Source organism: Bufo bufo, chromosome 2 (genome assembly GCF_905171765.1).
Source record: "Bufo bufo chromosome 2, aBufBuf1.1, whole genome shotgun sequence".
Lineage (NCBI taxonomy): Eukaryota > Metazoa > Chordata > Amphibia > Anura > Bufonidae > Bufo > Bufo bufo.
In genome coordinates, this window is record NC_053390.1 from 34336364 (window position 1) to 34358632 (window position 22269).

A 22269-nucleotide genomic window follows, 5' to 3' on the forward strand; every position below is an offset into this window, starting at 1 on the left:
AGGTTTTGGCACAAAATCACTGATCGAAATCACTGACCAAAAACTGATGTGTAAATGAGGCATTACACACAGCTCTGCACTGTATACATTACATGTACAGCCTGGACTGTTCCCTATATATATTTATACACTGCCTGTCCAAAAAAAAAGTCGCCACCTGGATTTAACTAAGCAAATAGTTATGAGCCTCCTATTGGATAATTACTGCATGGGCGAATATCTTTCAGCTGGCAACAAGTTATTTAACGCCAACTGGTGCGATGAGCTGCTTCTCATTTCTTAAACAACCATGTCGAAAGACACATCTCGTGCTCGTGGAAAAGATATTAGTCTGTTTGAGAAGGGTTAAATCATTGGCATGCATCAAGCAGAGAAAACATCTAAAGAGATTGCAGAAACGACTAAAATTGGGTTAAGAACTGTCCAACGCATTATTAAAAACTGGAAGGATAGTGGGGACCCATCGTATTCGAGGAAGAAATGTGGCGGGAAAAAAATCCTGAATGATCGTGATCGGCGATCACTTAAACGTTTGGTGAAATCAAATCGAAGAAAAACAACAGTAGAACTCAGGGCTATGTTTAATAGGGAAAGTAAGAGCATTTCCACACGCACAATGCCAAGGGAACTCAAGGGATTGGGACTGAACAGCTGTGTAGCCGTAAGGAAACCACTAATCAGTGAGGGAAACCAGAGAAAAAGGCTTCAATTTGCTAGGAAGCATAAAGATTGGACTCTGGAGCAATGGAAGAAGGTGATGTGGTCTGATGAGTCCAGATTTACCCTGTTCCAGAGTGACGGGCGCATCAGGGTAAGAAGAGAGGCAGATGAAGTGATGCCCCCATCATGCCCAGTGCCTACTGTGCAAGCCTGTGGGGGCAGTGCTAGGATCTGGGGTTGCTGCAGTTGGTCAGGTCTAGGTTTAGCAACAGTATGTGCTCCAAGAATGAGGTCAGCGACTACCTGAACACACTGAATGACCAGGCTTTTCCATCAATGGATTTGTTCTTCCCCGATGGCACGGGCATATTCCAAGATGACAATGCCAGGTTTCATCGGGCTCAAATTGTGAAAGAGTGGTTAAGGGAGCACGAGACATCATTTTCACACATGGATTGGCCACCACAGAGTCCAGACCTTAACCCCAATGAGAATCTTTGGGATGTGCTGGAGAAGGCTTTGCACAGCAGTCAGACTCTACCATCATCAATGCAAGATCTTTGGGACTGGCAGTGTATATATATAATATACACTGCTCAAAAAAATAAAGGGAACACAAAAATAACACATCCTAGATCTGAGTTAATTAAATATTCTTCTGAAATACTTTGTTCTTTACATAGTTAAATGTGCTGACAAAAAAATCACACAAAAATAAAAAAATGGAAATCAAATTTTTCAACCCATGGAGGTCTGGATTTGGAGTCACACTAAAAATTTAAGTGGAAAAACACACTACAGGCTGATCCAACTTTGATGTAATGTCCTTAAAACAAGTCAAAATGAGGCTCAGTAGTGTGTGTGGCCTCCACGTGCCTGTATGACCTCCCTACAACGCCTGTGCATGCTCCTGATGAGGTGGCAGACGGTCTCCTGAGGGATCTCCTCCCAGACCTGGACTAAAGCATCTGCCAACTTCTGGACAGTCTGTGGTGCAACGTGACGTTGGTGGATAGAGCGAGACATGATGTCCCAGATGTGCTCAATTGGATTCAGGTCTGGGGAACGGGCGGGCCAGTCCATAGCATCAATGCCTTCGTCTTGCAGGAACTGCTGACACACTCCAGCCACATGAGGTCTAGCATTGTCTTGCATTAGGAGGAACCCAGGGCCAACCGCACCAGCATATGGTCTCACAAGGGGCCTGAGGATCTCATCTCGGTACCTAATGGCAGTCAGGCTACCTCTGGCGAGCACATGGAGGGCTGTGCGGCCCTCCAAAGAAATGCCACCCCACACCATTACTGACCCAATGCCAAACCGGTCATGCTGGAGGATGTTGCAGGCAGCAGAACGTTCTCCACGGCGTCTCCAGACTCTGTCACGTCTGTCACATGTGCTCAGTGTGAACCTGTTTTCATCTGTGAGAGCACAGGGCACCAGTGGCGAATTTGCCAATCTTGGTGTTCTCTGGCAAATGCCAAACGTCCTGCACGGTGTTGGGCTGTAAGCACAACCCCCACCTGTGGACGTCGGGCCCTCATATCACCCTCATGGAGTCTGTTTCTGACCGTTTGAGCAGACACATGCACATTTGTGGCCTGCTGGAGGTCATTTTGCAGGGCTCTGGCAGTGCTCCTCCTGTTCCTCCTTGCACAAAGGCGGAGGTAGCGGTCCTGCTGCTGGGTTGTTGCCCTCCTACGGCCTCCTCCACGTCTCCTGATGTACTGGCCTGTCTCCTGGTAGCGCCTCCATGCTCTGGACACTACGCTGACAGACACAGCAAACCTCCTTGCCACAGCTCGCATTGATGTGCCATCCTGGATAAGCTGCACTACCTGAGCCACTTGTGTGGGTTGTAGACTCCGTCTCATGCTACCACTAGAGTGAAAGCACCTCCAGCATTCAAAAGTGACCAAAACATCAGCCAGGAAGCATAGGAACTGAGAAGTGGTCTGTGTTCACCACCTGCAGAACCACTCCTTTATTGGGGGTGTCTTGCTAATTGCCTATAATTTCCACCTGTTGTCTATCCCATTTGCACAACAGCATGTGAAATTGATTGTCACTCAGTGTTGCTTCCTAAGTGGACAGTTTGATTTCACAGAAGTGTGATTGACTTGGAGTTACATTGTGTTGTTTAAGTGTTCCCTTTATTTTTTTGTTCCCTTTGTCCCAAGAACTGGCCGACACATAGTCTGGGACTCAACAATCCTTTTATTGAAATTTTAATGTTTATATACAAGTCCCAATGCACGGGGTTTCCATAATGGCATTCCAGGAGTTTCCACATGCAAGGGGGGAGGGGGGGGGGATGTGTGGCATACACATCTGTTCCTGAAACTAGCATAGGAATGCCCTCAGTCTTGTACAGTGTAAAATTGACACATGAATCCAGTCTTTGCTATACTGAAGTGGCTAGGTTTGCCACAATGCTCCCCCAGAACAACAAGCCGGCATACACAGTCTGATCCCAACGGATCGGCTTGGAAATGTCTGGAGGAGTACCCACAGATCACTTTTCAAGTTCAGTTTGTCTGGATAGCCCGTCGGCGTTGCCATTTTGTTTCCCAGGGCGGTAGTGGATAGAAAAGTCAAAATGCTGCAGCGCCAAGCTCCAGCGCAGCAGCCTGGCATTGTCTCCCGATACCCTGTTTAGCCACACCAACGGGTTGTGATCTGTGAGTAAGGAAACGGGTTGCCCGTACAAGTAGGGCTGCAGATTTTTAAGTGCCCACACCACGGCCAGACATTCTTTATCGATGGCGAGTAGCTTACTTCTCTGGGTAGGAGTTTTCTGCTTAGGTAAGCTACTGGGTGCTCGCCACCATTTGCTCCGACTTGGCTCAGCACTGCTCCCAATCCAAATATAGAAACGTCTGTGTGGACAAGGAATTGTTTAGTGGGATCAGGAGCGGTGAGTACAGGTGCATTGATCAGGGCGGTTTTCAGTTGCTGGAATGCCTGTTCACACTCTGGGGTCCAGACTACTAGCTTAGGGAGGTTTTTACGGGTCAAATCCGTGAGGGGCTTGGCTAGGGTGCTGTAATTGGGCACAAATTTCTGGTAGTACCTGGCGGTACCCAGGAAGGCTAGGACTTGGGTCTTAGTACGGGGGGGTTTGGCCACTTGGCTACGGCTTCTATCTTGGCGGGCTCGGGTTTCTGTTGGCCGCTCCCTACTCGGTGGCCTAGATATTGGACTTCAGCCATCCCTATATGGCATTTACTGGGTTTAAGGGTTAACCCTGCCTCCCTGATCCGGTCTAGTAGGGCTCCTATGTGGGTCAGGTGTTCGGCCCAGGAGTGACTAAAAATGGCTATGTCATCTAAATAGGCGCAAGCGTACTCCTGGAACCCGTCCAATAACCGATCCACCATCCTCTTAAAAGTAGCCGGGGCATTTTTCATCCCGAATGGCATGGCCTTAAACTGGTACAGGCCAAACAGGGTGACAAACGCTGACTTGGGGCCAGCTTCCTCGGCTAAGGGAATCTGCCAGTACCCCTTACAAAGATCTATTGTAGTGAGGTACTGGCCTCTGGCCATGTTATCCAGGAGCTCGTCTATCCGGGGCATAGGGTAGGCGCCAGATACGGTTTTGTCATTGAACCTCCTGTAGTCTACGCAGAAGCGGGTTGTCCCATCCCGCTTTGGCACTAGCACTACCGGGAAAGCCCAGGGGCTGTTCGAGTGTTCTATAACACCTAACTGTAACATTTCCTCAATCTCCTTGCGCATGTTCACGGACTCAGGAAAGCGGTACGGGGGTTGTCGTAACCGGGTTTATCCAGGGGGTCTCTACCCTATGGGTAGCTAGGGGTGTGTACCCGGGGAAATCAGAGACCGAGGCCCCTTTATCCTGAATTAACCTTTGTGCTTGTGCTCGTTCCTGGGGGCTCAGGCTCTCCCCCAACTGTACTTCTCCTCGTTCTGGTCTCCTCTCTCTAGAAGGTCTGGGAGGGGTAAGTTATCAAAGTCCTCTGCGGCAGAGGCACAGATGGCGGCTACATTTTCCACATGCTCGTAGTAGGGCTTCAGCATATTTACGTGGAGCATGCATCTGCCACCCGCCCCAGCGCAGGGGCCGATCACATAGGTGGCATCACAGATCTGTTCTACCACCTTGTATGGGCCCTGCCAGGAGGCCTGCAGCTTGTCATTGTGGACTGGCCTTAGGATTAGCACCTTCTGCCCTATCTGAAAGCTGCGGTCTCTGGCCCCCTTGTCATACCATCTGCGCTGTCGTTGTTGGGCTGCCTGGAGGTTGGTACGCACTGTCTGAGTCAAATTCCTCCAGGCGCTCACGAAACTCTAGCACGTATGGGACGATAGGGGTACCCCTAGGGTTCACCTCCCCTTCCCAATGTTCTCGGATGAGATCTAAGGGACCCCTCACCCTTCTCCCGAACAGTAGTTCAAAGGGGGAGAACCCAGTAGACTCTTGGGGAACCTCCGTATATGCAAAGAGCAAATGAGGTAAGAATCTTTATCAGTCCTTTCTGGTGTCTACAAACGTACGGATCATCTGCTTCAGAGTTCCGTTGAAACATTCGCAGAGACCGTTGGACTGAGGGTGATAAGCCGAATTTAAGATGGGTTTAATACCGCATACCTTCCAGAGTTGGTGGGTAACCTCTGCAGTGAATTGGGTGCCCCTATGCGAAATAATCTCCCGGGGAAATCCCATGCGGGAGAAGATTCGCATCAGGGCATCCGCTATGGTCTCTGCATGAACATTGGTCAGCGCCACCGCCTCTGGATACCTGGTGGCATAGTCCACTATGGTCAAGATGTACTTCTTGCCGGAGGGACTGGGTTTAGCTAGGGGGCCTATGAGGTCTACGGCCACTCGACTAAATGGTTCCTCAATGATTGGAAGGGGTTGCTTTATAGCGATCTCCTCGCTTCCCTACTCTCTGCCAGGTATCGCAGGTTTGGCAAAATTGCCTGATATCCTTTGAGATACCTGGCCAGAAAAAGTTCTGGGTTAGCCTATGTTTAGTTCGGCTGACCCCTAGATGTCCTGACAGGGGTATGTCGTGGGCAATGCGCAGTAAATACTGCCTATATTTTTGGGGGACTATCAGCTGTTTCGTGTGCATCGAGATAGACCCAGCTACCATTTTTTCAGCGTAGCGATATAATAGGCCCTTTTCCCAGGCATATCTCTGTCCGTCTAACCCGGCCTGGCTGTTGGCTATCCTGTCTTTATACACCTGTAAAAGGGATCTAGGGCTACCTCACTGCCAAATGCTAACGGGACATCCCAGGGGAGGGTGTCAGGAGAAGGGGGTGGTTCGCTTACCTGAGCCTCAGAGTGTGTGGATGGTGCCATGGTGCGGGCCTGCTGTCTGGTGACGACTGGGTAGACCTCTTGTACCGTGGGTTGGGGAACAAAAGCTGACATGAGCTCCCCCAAGTCATTGCCCAAAATAACATCTGCCGGCAAGTCTTGCATGAGCTGCACTTCCACATCTCCTGATCCTACTCCACAATTCAAATGCACCTTGGCAGTAGGTACTTTGTAGATGGCTCCCCCTGCCACTCTCACGGCTACACACTCTCCGGTGCGGGCCTCCTTGGGGATGAGGTGGTTCCGGACTAAGTGTGTCAAAGTGGCCCCAGAGTGCCGTAGTCCTTGCACATGTTTCCCCGCTAGGTATACACCCTGACAATGACCTTGTCTATTGTCGGAAGCTGCTTGGGGTTGGCCTCATGTAGTACCCCCAGTTGTTCTTCTACAGAGGTGGCTGAAGTGTGTCGGGCATTAGCTTCACCCTGGTAGCAATGTACCGTCGCCCGAGCCCCTGGAAGTTGGCCCGGTTTCAGTTTCGTGGGCATTCCAATTGCACATGGCCCAACTGGTTGCAGGTGTGACATCGTATACTAGGTCGGGGTGGGTATCTTGGTGGGTATTGGTTAGGGGCTCCCCCTGGACGTGACAGAGTCGAAGTCGCAGAAGCTGGAAGAGGGGTTGCAGGTCTGGAGGTCTGGAGAATAAGCGGGGGGGGGGGTGGACATTGATCTTGGTGCTTGTTCGCTAGCTTGGCTGCGTCGTGTAGGGTACGGGGCTTTCGATCCCTTACCCAGTCTTGTACCTCTGGTGCCAGCCCCTTGAAGAATTGTTCTAGGAGGACCAGTTGTAGTAGGTCCTCCAGGCTAGTGTCCACCCCATGGCAGCTCGGTGTGAGCGGTGAGCCCATTCTGCATTAGAATCCTTTTCCTGCTTTTTAAGTTCCCGGAATTTACGTCTCCATGCCTCGGGGTTAATGGCATAACGTGCTAGAATGGCCTGTTTCACCTTCTGGTAGTCTCTGCTGTCCTCATCCGGAACTGCGCGGTATGCCTCTGCTGCGCGGCCAGATAATCTACCGGCAAGCAGGGGTACCTGGTCTGCAGGGCCGATATCATGCAGCTGGCACAATCTTTCAAAGTCCTGTAAATATCCGTTGATGTCATCCTCTGTATCAGCATGATTTTTAAATGCTAGGGAAACTTAATTTTTCCATGGGTGATGCTGGATGGTGCTGCTGACGCCTCTCTGGATCGCCGGCCTGTTTGTAGCTGCCTGGCCATGATATACTCCTGTACCGTGGGTGGTGTTTCTGGGTAAAACTCTAATCTGGATCTGAGTTCTTTTTGGAACTCTGTTTCTTCCCTCTGTGGTGGAGGTTGCGTATTATTTGCTCGGTCTCCCTCCATGAGTTCGGCAATAAGGGTAGCTTTCGTCTAGTTGCTGGCTATTTTACCCCTTGCTTCCAACAGTTCTTTTCAGTTCTTTCGTCTCCATTCACCATCCATTCGTATAGCCGAACATATTCCCGAACTCCGGTTTATATACGAATGGCTGTTTCAACGAACCGCTGTTTTGCTGTGAGGTTTGAATCCCGTTGCTTGCCACCAATTATAGCGGAGTAACAGTATAATCCACGGTGTCTCCGCTGGTAGTCCTATCCAGCATACAAGATATGGGTAGCGTAAGTATAATCCCTTTGTCCCAAGAACTGGCTGACACACAGTCTGGGAGTCAACAACCCTTTTATTGAAATTTAAACGTTTATATACAAGTCCCCATGCACAAGGTTTCCATAATGGCATTCCAGGAGTTTCCACATGCAAGGGGGGAGGGGGGGATGTGTGGCATACACATCTGTTCCTGAAACTAGCATAGGAATGCCCTCAGTCTCTTACAGTGAAAAATTGACACCAACTGTTCCTGCAAAAAACAAGCCCCTGCACAAGACGATCGGCAGAAAAATAAAAAGAATTTGGCGTTCAGAAAATGGAGACACAAATTTTTTTTTTTTCAAAAATGCTTTATGTAAAACTGAAACAAACAAACAAAGAAAGTGGACATATTTGATATCATTGCGTCTGTAACAACCTGCTCTATAAAAATAGCCCATGATCTACCCTGTCAGATGAATGTTGTAAAAAAAAAAAAGAAAATGGGCCAAAACAGCCATTTTTTTGGTTACCTTGCATAACAAAAAACGTAATATAAAGCAATTAAAAATCATATGTACCCCAAAATAGTACCAATAAGGGTCCATTCCCATGTCCGCATGAATTGGTCCGCATTCGTTCTGGTGTGGACCCATTCATTTTCAATGGGGCTGGAAAAGATGCGGACAGCACACAGTGTGCTGTCTGCATCCGCACTTTTTCCGTTCTGCATCCGCACTTCTGTTCCGCAAAAAAATAGAACATGTCCTATTCTTGTCCGCAGACAGGGACAAGAAAAGGCATTTCTATTTAAAGTGCCTGGCATGTGCGGTACGCCTGTGTCTGTGTTTTGCGGATCTGCAATTTGTGGACCGCAAAACACTTGCAGGCACGTCAATGGACCCTAAAACTGCCACCTATCCCTTAGTTTCCAAAATGGGGTCACATTTTGGGAGTTTGTACTGTAAGGGTGCATCAGGAGGGCTTCAAATGGGACATGGCATCTAAAAACCGGTTCAGCAAAATCTGCCTTCCAAAAACTATACGGTGTTCCTTTTCTTATGCGCCCTGCCGTGTGTCTTTACATCAGTTTACGACCACATGTGGGGTGTCGCGGTAAACCGCAGAATCAGGGAAATAAATATTGAGTTTTGTTTGGCTGTTAACCCTCGATGTGTTAAAGAAAAAAAATGGATTAAAATGGAAAATCTGCCAAAAAAGTGAAATTTAGAAATTTCATCTCCATTTTTCTTTAATTCTTGTGGAACACCTAAAGGGTTAACAAAGTTTGTAAAATCAGTTTTGAGTAACTTGAGGGGTGTAGTTTCTACAATGGTGTCATTTATGGGGGTTTCCAGCCCCACAAAGTGACTTCAGACCTGACCTGGTCCTTAAAAAGTGGGTTTTGGAAATTTTCATAAAAATTTTAAGAATTGGTTCTAAAATTCTAAGCCTTCTAACGTCCTAAAAAAATAAAATGACATTTACAGAATGATGCCAACATAAAATAGATATATGGGGAATGTTAAGTAAATATTTTAAGAGGTATGACTTTCTGTTTTAAAAGCAGATAAATAGAAATTTTTAAAATCGCAAATTTTTCTAAATTTTGGGTACATTTTGGATTATATTTATAAATAAAGGTAAAATATATCGACTCAAATTTAGTATTGTCATGAAGTACAATGTGTCATGAGAAAATCTCAGAATGTCTTGGATAAGTAAAAGCGTTCCAAAATTATTACAAAATAAAGTGACACATGTCAGATTTGCAAAATTAGGCTCTGTCAGGAAGGGGGTAAATGGCCCGGATGTGAAGTGGTTAAGAAATATTTTCCACATTCGTAACATGAAAATTCGTAACATGAAAATGGCGCCTCCCCTGTGGTTTCCAAGTAAAACATTTCCCACATTATGAACATGCAAATGTGAGTTCTTCAATGTACAACTAGTGTTGTTATGTGTGAAAAGCATTTCCCACATTCTGTTCATGAAAATGGTGTCTCCCCTGTGTGGGTTCGTTGATGGTAAATACAATCTGACTTCCTAGTAAAACATTTTCCACATTCTAAACATGAAAATGGCTTCTCCCCTGTGTGAGTCATCTGATGTTGAACAAGAGTTCTTTTTCTTATAAAGCATTTCCCACATTCTTGGCATGAAAATGGCTTCACCCCTGTGTGTATTCTCTGATGTTCAACAAGATGTGCTTTCCTCATGAAGCTTTTCCCACATTCTTGGCATGAAAATGGCGTCTCCCCTGTGTGTGCTCTTTGATGTGCAACAAGTTGTGATTTACAAGTAAAACATTTCCCACATTCAGAACATGAGAAAGATGTATCTCCTATGTGAGTTCGTTTATGTTCAACAAATTTTGATCTACAAGTAAAACATTTCCCACATTCTAAACATGAAAATGGTGTCTCCCCTGTGTGAGTTCGTTGATGGTCAACACAATCTGACTTCTTAGTAAAACATTTTCCACATTCTGAACACGAAAATGGCTTCTCCCATGTGTGAGTTCTCTGATGTTTAACAAGAGTTGCTTTTCTTATGAAGCATTTCCCACATTCTTGGCATGAAAATGGCCTCTGCCCTGTGTGTATTCTCTGATGTTCAACAAAAAGCGATTTTCTAATGAAGCTTTTCCCACATTCTTGGCATGAAAATGGCGTCTCCCCTTTGTGTGCTCTTTGATGTGCAACAAGTTGTGATTTCCAAGCAAAACATTTCCCACATTCTGAACATGAAAATGGTGTCTCCCCTGTGTGGGTTCGTTGATGGTCAACACAATCTGACTTCCTAGTAAAACATTTTCCACATTCTGAACATGAAAATGGCTTCTCCCCTGTGTGGGTTATCTGATGTTTAACAAGATTTCCTTTACTTATGAATCTTTTCCCGCATTCTTGGCAAGAAAATGGCGTCTCCCCTGTGTGTGTTCTTTGATGTGCAACAAGTTTTGATTTCCAAGTAAAACATTTCCCACATTCAAAACATGGGAAAGATGTATCTCGAATGTGAGTTCGTTTATGTTCAACAAATTTTGATCTACAAGTAAAACATTTTCCACATTCGGAACATGAAAATGGCTTTGCCCCTTTGGGACTCCTCCGATGTTTAACAAGATGTGCTTTTCTTTTGAAGCATTTCCCACATTCTTGGCATGAAAATGGCGTGTCCGCTGTGTGAGTTCGTTGATGTTCAATAAGTTGTGATTTCCAAGTAAAACATTTTCCACATTCTAAACATGAAATTGTCTTCTTCCCTGTGTACGTTCTTTGATGTTTAACATCCCTTCTGTGACTTTTATTCTGCTTTACAGTATGTGATGAATCAGAAGATAGAAGATGTTTAAATGGATCAGATGAGCGATTTTGGCTGTGAAGAGCTGAGGGTATATCCGAGATAGTGGCATGCTCTTCATATGTGTCTTGTGCAAGACCATGACCACTTGCTTTAAAAGCTGAAGAGATCAGATGTCCCTCTGAGCTCCCGATGCAGTCATCTGCCAAATATAAAACTGTATTATTTTTAAATACTATAACCTTGAAAATTAAATAATTATTTCTCCATTCCTTCCATGGTGCTGTAAATAAAAAAAGAGGTTGTACACATACATGAAACAAAACAAGTACAATAAGCATGAACAAGATAAGTTACAAACTGGTACAAGAAGAGAGAGGACCCTGTACCAGTACCCTAGATATTTTATATAATTTTTATATTAAGAATTTCATACAAATTGCAAGATATGTATGTAGCAAAATGCTGGCTGAACCTGCCTACCCTTTAATGTGTGAAAGGAACCGGCAGTTAGATTTTATCAAGTTAAAATTTTTGTTCTTGGGGAGATAAGCCGCCTTCAGAGGGGTCTCCCTTCTCCCTGCTGGCCGAGTTTGGCCAAGCCAATTAGGCATATGTATAGGAGGGGTACAAGTAGCTGTCTGCCAAATAAACTTTCTTAAAGAGGTTCTGTAGCTTTTTATTGCTGATGATCTATCCTTAGTGCTTCTGTGGCCTTCCGGTCCGTTGCTCCGCACCGTATATTTCGTATTGCGGACCAATTTAAATGAATAGGTCGGCATCCGTGAAATGGTGCTGAGTGCGTTCGTATGCATGAGCCCTAAGTAGCTACCTGCTCCTTGATTGTCTGATCCAGGCTATCAGTCTTGAAGCCAAATGGAGCAAGCCCCCCCCACTTCTTCCCAATGTCATGTGACCCTCATTATTCTTCCACCCCCATGGATTTCACCACTAACATTCAAAGTAAAATGGTGCTGGCTGCCATTATTCCATGATTTGTCCAAAACGAGTCAAAAATCTTCAAACTAGTTTGGCAGAGGAATTTTTGTAAAATCCAATTAGTACAGAAATGATTCGCTCATCTCTAAATAGGTCATTATCTGATGACACATTCCCGTGAAGACAGTGATGGCAAAACAGATCACAATTTAACAATAGACCTCACAGCAAGACCAGTAGATCATGATGTTAGGCCACCAGACTGTTCTATTGCAGTTTCCACTTCTGTGTTGAGACCAGCCTCTGTACAGGATCATGCTCGCTTCTGTCTCAAGGAACTTCACTGAAGGGTCAACATCCAGCTACATACACAATGCCATAACACACAGCCTGGAGACTAGGTGGCAAGATAGCAGTGGACATAAGTGATACATATCTCAGGCTCTACTAAATAGATGCACATTACAGTAAAACAAACAATTTAAAGGCACAGTAACAAACCATAGAAATAACTGTTAGGATGCTTTCACGAGCGTATTTGCAATGCGTATATAGTCTGGATTTTATGTTCCGGAATCTGCAGCTAATATTAATGAATAGAGCTATTCACATGGTTGTACAGTACAATTTCCGTCAGTATTTGAAATCCGCAGCATGTCCGAGTTTTGTGCGGATTTCTTTCCAAATACGCATATTACAGTCTGTGCAGTGCATAAATAATGAAGGAAGGAAGAAATACGCATGTAAATCCTGATGAAATCCTGAATCAGGATCCCATCAGGATCCTGAGCCAGAATACTGACGGATTTCAATACGCTCGTCTGAAAGCGGCCAAAAGCACATGTTTGGAAAGGTCGGGTGGGGTTTTTCCTCACCTCCCAAGTCTAATAAGACCAAATGTTTGTTCCAAAATTAGGCAAATGCTTTTCCCTTATCAGTACTGACAGCAGATAAATAAATCGGCCTTCTTCACAGAGGCGTATTTTACTTTAACTGCATGTGTTTTCACCTGTAAAAGTCTCATATTTTTGTACATATTTAATATTTATTTTGGCTGAATAAGAAGAATACAGCAGGAAAATCTGATCCGACAGAACTTAAAGAAAAATAAAACTTTCTGCCAGTGAATAGGTAGAATTTGTGAGTCTTCCCTGCTCTGTTTAGTGGTTTCTACTCACCTCGGTGGTTATCAGTAGGAAATTCTTCCTTACACTGGTCATCACCCCTAACATATGTATCTGTAGGAAATTCCTCCTTATATTGGTCATCATCTCTCACGTATGTCTCTGTAGGAATTTCTTCCTTACACTGGTCATCACCCCTTACATATGTCTCTGTAGAATTATTATTGCTCACATCTTTATCCGCATTCAAAAGCTGCAAAAGAAAACATTATAATTATCAGCGTCAATCATAGACATTATCATAACAATCAAAAATAATGACAGCACCATATATCTGAGCAAAATGGCTGTAGATTTCCTAAAGCAGAACAGAGATATTAGATGATGGCTCAATGACAAGAACCTCATTCACATACTGTATGTATTGGGCTAGATATGCATCAAGTTGTTTTAGTGGAGGAAGTTGGCCTTCAGTGATGTTTGTCTCAGGAAAAGGGGAGGAAAAAAGAGGAATAAATCCATCCAGTTGGTTTCTTATTCCTGCTGCCAGTATCCATAACCAGAACAATTAAAGCGGTTCCAGGCATCTTTAATCCCATCATCTCACCATTTTTCATTACACATACAGTATATAAAACATAAAATATTATGGGATAAAACAAGACTGAACACAAGGCTTCACAGCTTTCTACAGACCATAGGAAATATCTCCATCTACCTGATGATCCTGAGGAAGAAGAGGACTGGGACATCTCTCTGGTGTTCTTCTCTTACTAGATCTTCCTGTAGGAGACACATACAGTGACTGAATTCATTCTTTACATACAGATAAATAAAAGATATTTGTATTTATTCTTTGTCTATTACCTGATGATTTAAGGGCCTGGTGGTCCTCCATCATGACCTCCTCGTACAGATCCTTGTGTCCTTCTACATACTCCCACTCCTCCATGGAAAAATAGACAGTGACATCCTGACACCTTATTGGAACCTGACAACACAATGATACAGTCATCACCCAGACCCCTCCAGTGCTGTTACTGTATAATGTCCCAGCATTCCCAGCTGTGTCACCTCTCCAGTCAGCAGCTCAATCATCTTGTGGATGAGATCTAGGATCTTTTGTACATTGATTTCCTCATGTATCATGGAGTGAGGTGAAGGCCCTGTGATTGGGCTCAGAGCTCTTCCACATCCTTCAGACACAGGACCCTGACAGCGCTCACTAGAGGTCTTCTTCACCACTGTGTAATCCTGGATATGGGGAGACACAGTAATAAATATCATTACTGACATTTCCAGAGTCCGTCACCTCTACAGCCATATCCGTCTGTTATTACCATAGAGAAGAATGATGTAATGTGACATCATCAGAACCTCTCACCTCTCCAGTAAGTTGGAAGAGTATCTCTAGAATGAGATTTATTATCCTCTCTGCCATCTTGTCTCTGTTCCTATCCCTGATGGGTCAATCAGAAAAATTCTGTTAAATGGAAGATATTAACTGAAATGTTTCTATTTTGTAGGAACCTAAATGGAAAGAAGAAACAATGTAAAAACAAAAAAAACACACAGAATCCCATGTAAAAATATATTAATTAGTTAATAAGAGGAAACATTTTAGTAGATATTACTTTGGACTACGGTCGAGTGCATGAGGCCTAAGTGTCATGTCTGGAGGAAACCAGGCACTGCTCATCACCTGCCCAATACCATCCATGGCAGCATCATGCTGAATGGAGCAAAGTTCAGAGACAGAGATAATCTTAAAGGGGTTTAGTCATCTCAGACATTGATGGCATATCGCTCCTCCAGAACATACACTCCAAAGTGAATGAGAGGACATTGTGCATGCTCTCTATTCACTTCTATGGGAGTTCCCAAAATAGCTGAGTGAGTGGTGAGCTATTTTCGTAACTTTCATAGAAGTGAATGGAGAGTGGCTGAGAATGCGCGGTGGGCTCTCATTCACTTTGGGGGCCCCGTTCTGGAGATAGGAGGATCTGACAAGCTAGCAATATGTCACTAATGTCTGAGTTGAGACAGTCCCTTTAATGAAAACCTGATCCAGAGTGCTGTGGACCTCAGACTGTGCTGAAGGTTCACCTTCCAACAAGACAATGACCCTAATCACACAGCCAGGAGCGGCTTAACCCGTTCCTGTAGCACAACATAACTGTACTTTGTAATTTTGACGTACTTCCTGCGCAGTGACATACAATTACGTTCCAGGGATGGCAGGTTCTGTGCCTCACCCATCAGCAGAGAATGTCAGCTGTGATATATATAGATATCCTGTTTTAATGGTGAGATTAGAGTGAACAATCATGGGGGGATTGGTTGCCCTCTTAGCTGAGATGTTAAAGGTGTCTTCCTTCTCAACATTTACGGCATATCTCCAGGATACGCCATCTGTGTCAGACAGGTGTGGGACCCACCTCGGTGACATGCTCCCATCTCCAGAACTGGTACCTCGGAACCGGAGCTGAGTTCGGTTCCAAGTTTTAACGTGGTTTTCCACTTTAAAAATCAACTACTGAAGTTATTCAACGAAGTCTCGTGTGACTTTGCGAGTAAATGACTTTGGCTCATCGGCGCCAGTACATTTTTATACTGTACGGAGACCGATTACTGTACAGTATTAATCGTAAGTTTTGAACGAAGTGACTTCGGATGTAACATCCAAAGCTTGGAGTAGTACAGATGATAATGTGTGGCAACAATGTATACCGCACCAAACTACCAAAACCACACATATAGTCTAAATGCATACTTTATTGTATTACATCAAAATTGGACATACAATGATTAGATAAAATCAGTTGTCATCTGGATAAATTATTACCCATATGTATTACTACCCCATTAATGCATGTAAGGGGATTTAGTTTATGGGTTTGCACAGACCTAGAGTCTGGTTGGGGCACCATTTCACATAGCGCTCATCTGCACTTCAATTTGTAATTAATTTTATCTAATCACTGTATGTCTAATTTTGATGTTATACAATAAAGTATGCATTTCAACATCTGAAGCTTGCATTGCTCATACCTAGTGGCCACCATCTAATGACCGCTATGCGATTTCTGAAAATAGTGTTTATTTCCAGCAAGTCTCACAGCGGCGAATGGAGTGGTGGCCGCCAATGCGCAGTGCACTCTCTATTCACTACTATGGGACTTCTGAAATTAGCTGACAGGACTCACTCGGCTATTTTCAGAAGTCTCCTAACAATAAATGGTGAAAAAAGCTGTGCATACACAGTGTGGACCTAGTTCTGGATTTAGGAGCAGATTCCAGACATAAGCGGTCATTTATTACACCCAAAGTAGATGTATTTCAGGCGCAGATGGCAATGCAAGTTAGGTGCGCCGCTATCTGCAACTTCTCCCCGCTCACGCAAGGTCTAAAGTTGTGAACGTGGCGTGGGCGTGGGCTCTTCTCATTCATCATTTTCTATGCCTGTTTCAGGCATACAAGATGGTCTAAATGTAAGACAGATCGGAAGCTGTCTTACATTTAGAACCGGCGTTGGATGCGGCAAAGTTATGGAGAGCCCAGATCCACCACCAGCTATGGGGCTTCTAAAATGCCGGTCTTAATAAATTTGCCCCATAGGATCTGCACCCGACACTCATGGCACCTTCTAGCTATATGCCACACATGCTGAAATTAGAAAACCCCTTTAAGAAAGGCCCGGCCTAACAGACTGCTTGTAGGATTGTTGACAGTGAGCCAAAGCAGTATAGAAACAATGAGACGGCATTATGAGGTTCTCTTCTGGGTTGGAAAAACTCAAATACATTTTAATTAAAAGGGTATTGGACATAGGCGGCATATCGCTAGGATATGGTGCGGGTCCCGCCTCTGGGACCAGCACCTATCATTAGAGCAGAGCCTGCACGGAGTGCCCGCCTGCACTTTGCAGGCTCCGTTCTAACGATAGGTGCGGGTCCCAATGTGGGCCAACCTCTTTAAGTTTACCTAAAGAGATTTCCAAGATATTTTTACTGATGACCTACCCTTTCGATAGGCCATTAGTATCTGATCGGTGCGGGTCTAACACCCAGGTCCCCCACCGATCAGCTGTTTCAGAAGGCTCACAGTAGCACCGCGGCCTTCTTCTGCATTTTCTAGGCCATGTGACCACACGTTCATCTGTCACATGACCTAAGTGAATCTCAGCCCTGTAGAAGTTAATGGGTTAACCTGCAATACCATGCACAACCACCATACACTGTGCGGCGCTGTGCTTGGTGAGATGAGAGAAGGGCGCGGTGCACACAGGACCATTGGTGCCTTCAGAAATAGCTTATTGGCAGGGGTCCTGAGTGTCGGACCCCCACCGATAAGATACTGATGACCTATCCTGAGGATAGGTCGTCACTAGTGATGATCGAGCAACCCGATGCTCGGGTGCTCTGCCCGAGCACACCGGGATGCTCGGGTGCTCTACCGAGATGAAAAATTGTTAGGAAACATTCTTTCCTGTATATTTACTTTTATATAAAGAGCAAGTTCAGACAAAAATTTTCGTGATTTTCGGAACTGGGGCCATGACTAAGAGGGACGGCCGGTGGTTTTGATTGTGTTGACCGGACTCTTGGACGATCAAACTGAATTCATTGGAAGAGGAACGGCCGTTGGCATTCGTATTGTACCTGTATAGGTGAAATTCTTGTACCGGTGCAAGCCAAACCACAGCCGAAACCTTTGTTGCCACGAACGCTTTCATTAATCAACAACTTAAGTTGGAGGTTCGAAGACGATCCCCGGCAGCGTTATTCCCATTTCCCACCAAGCATTTTCTGGGAAACTAAAGTCTTTGCGTTTCGGGGGGAGTATGGTTGCAAAGCTGAAACTTAAACTTATTGATGGAAGGGCACCACCAGGAGTGGAGCCTGCGGCTTAATTTGACTACGCACGGGAAGCTTCACCCGGCCCGGACACAGAAAGGATTGACAGATTGATACCTATTTCGCGATTCTGTGGGTGGTGGTGCATGGTCGTTTTGAGCGTGTGGATCGAGTCGATTTGTGTGGTTCATTCCGATAACCAAAGACACTCCTTTGTGCTAATTAGTTACGTGACCCCCGGTGATTACGATTGTGTTGACCAGACTATCATCTGATGATAATAAACTTGGAAGAGGAACGGACGTTGAGCTGACCATGTAAAAAATTGTAGGTGAGGGCCTGCTGCCGCTTTGTTAACTCTAGATAACTTCTAAGCTGATCGCACGTCCCCGTGATGTTGACGATCTATTCGGCTGTCTGCTCTATCAACTTTCGATGTTCTTTTTTGCGCCTACCATGGTGACCACGGGTAATGGGAATCAGGGTTCGCTTCCGGAGAGGGAGCCTGAGGGATGGCCACGGCTACCACTTCCAAGAAAGGCAGACGGGGGCGTGCAAATTTCCCAGTACCGACTCAGGGAGGTAGTGACGATAAAAAAACAATACAGGACTCTTAAGAGAGCATGTCATTGGAACGAGTACAAAAAAATTACAGGGAATGTCACAGGTATTTAGGATGAGGAAACGTTATACAGGAGAGGTAAAGTATGATTTATGGCCTGCTGGTGACCCACTAAAACATTAGGGGTGAGGGTCTTCAGCTGAGCTGACCATCTAAAACATTATGGGCGAGGGCCTGCTGGTGAGCTGACCATCTAAAACATTATGAGTGAGGGCCTGCTGGTGAGCTGACCATCTAAAACATTATGGGTCATGGCCTGCTGGTGAGCTGACCATCTAAAACATTATGGGTGAGGGCCTGCTGGTGAGCTGACCATCCGAAAAATTATATGAGAAGGCATATACGTGATGGACGAGGAGGATGAGAAAAGGAAGATTCAACCATATACCCTTTTTTGTGGCGGAATGGGTGAATGGGAATACAGAGTATTTAGTACATTCTAAACAACACATTTAAAGTGCCTTTATGTTCAGTCGTGGCTTTCCTCTGGTGGAGTGGAAAAGTCAGGGGCAATCCAGGCCTTGTTCATTTTTATAAGAGTCAACCTGTCAGCATTTTCAGTTGACAGCCGGATACGCTTATCTGTTATAATGCCACCAGCAGCACTAAATACCCGCTCAGCACCAGGCCAGCACCTCCAAGGCATAGAGCGCCAGTTAGTGCCACGTGTCCAGCTTGGACACCCAGTAGTTGTAAGGCACTGAGGACGCTGACATGGTCTGCTACGTACTCCTTTACCATCTTCCAAAACTTTTCCCTCCTTGTGACACCAGGACGTGCATCATGTTGAGGGTGCTGGCGGGGTGTCATAAAACTGTCCCAGGCCTTGGAGAGTGTTGCCCTGCCTTTGCTGGAAGTGCTGTGTGTTCCCCTTGTCTCCCCACCTCGGTTGCCCAAGGAAGTACGGACTCTGCTGCCAGCGCTGTCATATGGAAATTTTTGCAGCAATCTGTCAACAAGGAACTACTGGTATAGCACCATTTTGATCGTCCTCTCCACCGGAGGAATAAGAGATGAGAAGTTCTCTTTGTAGCGGGGGTCCAGAAGGGTGAACACCCAGTAATCCCTGTTATCTAAAATGCGTATAAAACGGGGGTCACGGGAAAGGCAGCCTAACATTAAGTCAGCCATGTGTGCCAGAGTACCAGTGGGCAAGACTTCGCTGTCGTCATTAGGAGGATGACTGTCCATCTCCTCATCCTCTTCCTCCTCTTCTGTCCACCCACGCTGAACAGATGGAATTAAAGTTCCATGGCTACTACCCTGTGTAGCGGAGGAAATCGTCCCCTGCTCCTCCTCCTCCTCCTCCAATACGCGCTGAGAAGACAAACTGAGGGTGTTCTGGCTATCACCCAGGGTCATGTCTTCTTCCCCCATTTCCAACTCTTCCCCACGAACAGCGTCGGCCTTAATTGTGAGCAGCGAGCGTTTGAGTAGACACAGAAGTGGGATGGTTACACTGACAATAGCGTTATCGCCGCTCACCATCTGTGTCGATTCCTCAAAGTTTCTTAACACCTCACAGAGGTCAGACATCCATGCCCACTCCTCGCTTGTGAAGAGCGGAAGCTGACTGGAAAGGCGATGACCGTGCTGCAGCTGGTATTCCACTACTTCCCTTTGCTGCTCACAAAGCCTGGCCAACATGTGGAACGTGGAGTTCCAGCGCGTGCTCACGTCGCACAACAGCCGGTGAGCTGGCAATTTCAAGCACTGCTGCAGCGTCAACAGACCGGCTGAAGCTGTTGATGACTTGCGGAAATGTGCACACACGCGGCGCACCTTCGCCAGTAGCTCGGGCAAATTGGGGTAGGTTTTCAGAAACTGCTGAACCACTAAGTTAAAGACGTGGGCTAGGCATGGGATGTGTGTGAGCTTGCCGAGCTCCAAAGCCGCCACCAAGTTACGCCCATAGGCGTTTCCGCTCAGGGTGTGCGGGGTGTGCCTGGGCACCCCCTAATCTAGCCGACTCGAGATTCTGTCAGATCCGGAAAGTGCTGAAAGCGCTATACTCACCTCTTCCTTCCTGGTCCTCGGCGCTCCACTGTGAAGGTTGCGCACAGTGTGAGGCCACACTGACTTCACACTGTGCGCGCCCACACAGCAGACTCTACAAGAGGATTACAGAGTGGGGGCGGTGAGGAGTGGCAGCATCCGGAGCAGGAACGGTAAGTGTTTTTTTTTATTTGGGAGGCACTGAGGGCTGATGGAGGCACTGGGGGCTGAAGAGGGGCACTGGTGGCTGATATGAGGCACTGGGGCCTGAAGAGAGGCTGCTGGGGGGGCTGATATGAGGCACTGGGTGGCTGAAGAGGGGCATTGGGGGCTGATATGAGGCTACTGGGGGGCTGAAGAGAGGCTACTGGGGGGCTGAAGAGAGGCTACTGGGGGGCTGAAGAGGGGTACTGGGGGCTGATATGAGGCACTGAGGGCTGATATGAGGCACTGAGGGCTGAAGAGGGGCATTGGGGGCTGATATGAGGCACTGGGGGCTGATATGAGGCACTGGGGGGCTAAAGAGAGGCTGCTGGGGGGCTGGAGAGGGGAACTGGGGGCTGATATGAGGCACTGGGGGCTGATATAAGGCACTGGGGTTCTTATCTGAGGTCTGATTGGGGGTAATTCACATTAGGGTCTGATCTGAGGTCTTATTGGGGTCTTATTAACATTGGGGGTCTTATTGGGCCTGTCAGCTGAGGTCTGATTAACATTGGGGGTCTGATTGCTGGTCTGACCTCAGGTGTAATGAAAAATATTTTTTTCTTATTGTCCCCCTCTAAAACCTAGGTGCGTCTTATACGGCGAAAAATGCGGGTTAGTTTAAAAATGATTTCTTCTCCCTTCATTATATTATATAATGTATATAATATATACATACATACACGCACACGCGGCATGTGTTTTTGTGCTTTAGGGTGCACACCCTAATGCAATAAGCTGCGCACACCTATGGTTACGCCCATTATCACACACGTTTCCGCCTTCCTATGTTGGGTCAGTGACCTCATCGTCCACCAAGTCCTCTTCAACTTCCCCACTCCGATCATCCTTCTCATTTGCTGACGCCAACACAACTTCAGTGATTGACAACGGTATATCATCCTCTTCATCAACCTCTGCAGACAGTAATTGTGGTTGACTTGATGGCAACTGTGTCTCGTCATCATCCACCTCCTTAAACACATCATCTTGTGAGTGTGAAGGCTCTAGAGGTTGAGAATCAGGGCACAAGATCTCATGTCCCTCTTCAAGTGTGCTTGGGGAGAGGGCCAAATTAAGTGATGGGGGTGAAAATAGCTCCTCGGAACATCCGAGTACCGGATCGCTTGTTTGGCCAGACTCTCCATGGTGGGAGGAAGGATGATCAGGGTGAGGATTGTGTTGTTGACCAGACTGTTGGCTACTGAGACTGGACTTAGTGGAAGACATGGTGGTGCTTAACCGACTGGAAGCATTATCTGCTGCAATCCAACCGACCACCTGGTCGCACTGGTCTGACTTCAAGAGTGTTGTCTTGCGACGCCCTGCAAACTGAGACATGAAGCTAGATATCGTGGATGACTGTTTTCCTTGTGCTCTGGCAGAAGGCACAGTTTCACCGCGCCCTGAGCCACGGCCTCTGCGTGAACCATCAGCATCAGGGCCACTTCCCCGTCCCTTAATACTCGCCTTCTTCATATTGACACTGGATGTCACTGCTATTTGGAATAAATATAAGCCTCACGGACTATATTTGCTTCTCACTGGTCACAGCAAGCAGAGTTTTACCAATACAGAAACTGACTGTAACTGCTATTTGGATTAAATATAGGCCT

At 46.1% G+C, this 22269-nt stretch overlaps 1 protein-coding gene across 1 annotated transcript in view; it reads right to left on the reverse strand.

Moving 5' to 3' along the window:
* Positions 1-22269, reverse strand: part of LOC120992102 (oocyte zinc finger protein XlCOF6-like) — a 770548-nt gene that overhangs the window by 293908 nt on the left and 454371 nt on the right. The window contains exon 3 of the mRNA XM_040420871.1: positions 14051-14230. Coding sequence (XP_040276805.1) covers positions 14051-14230 — 180 coding nt within the window. The remainder of the gene's footprint in view (positions 1-14050; positions 14231-22269) is intronic.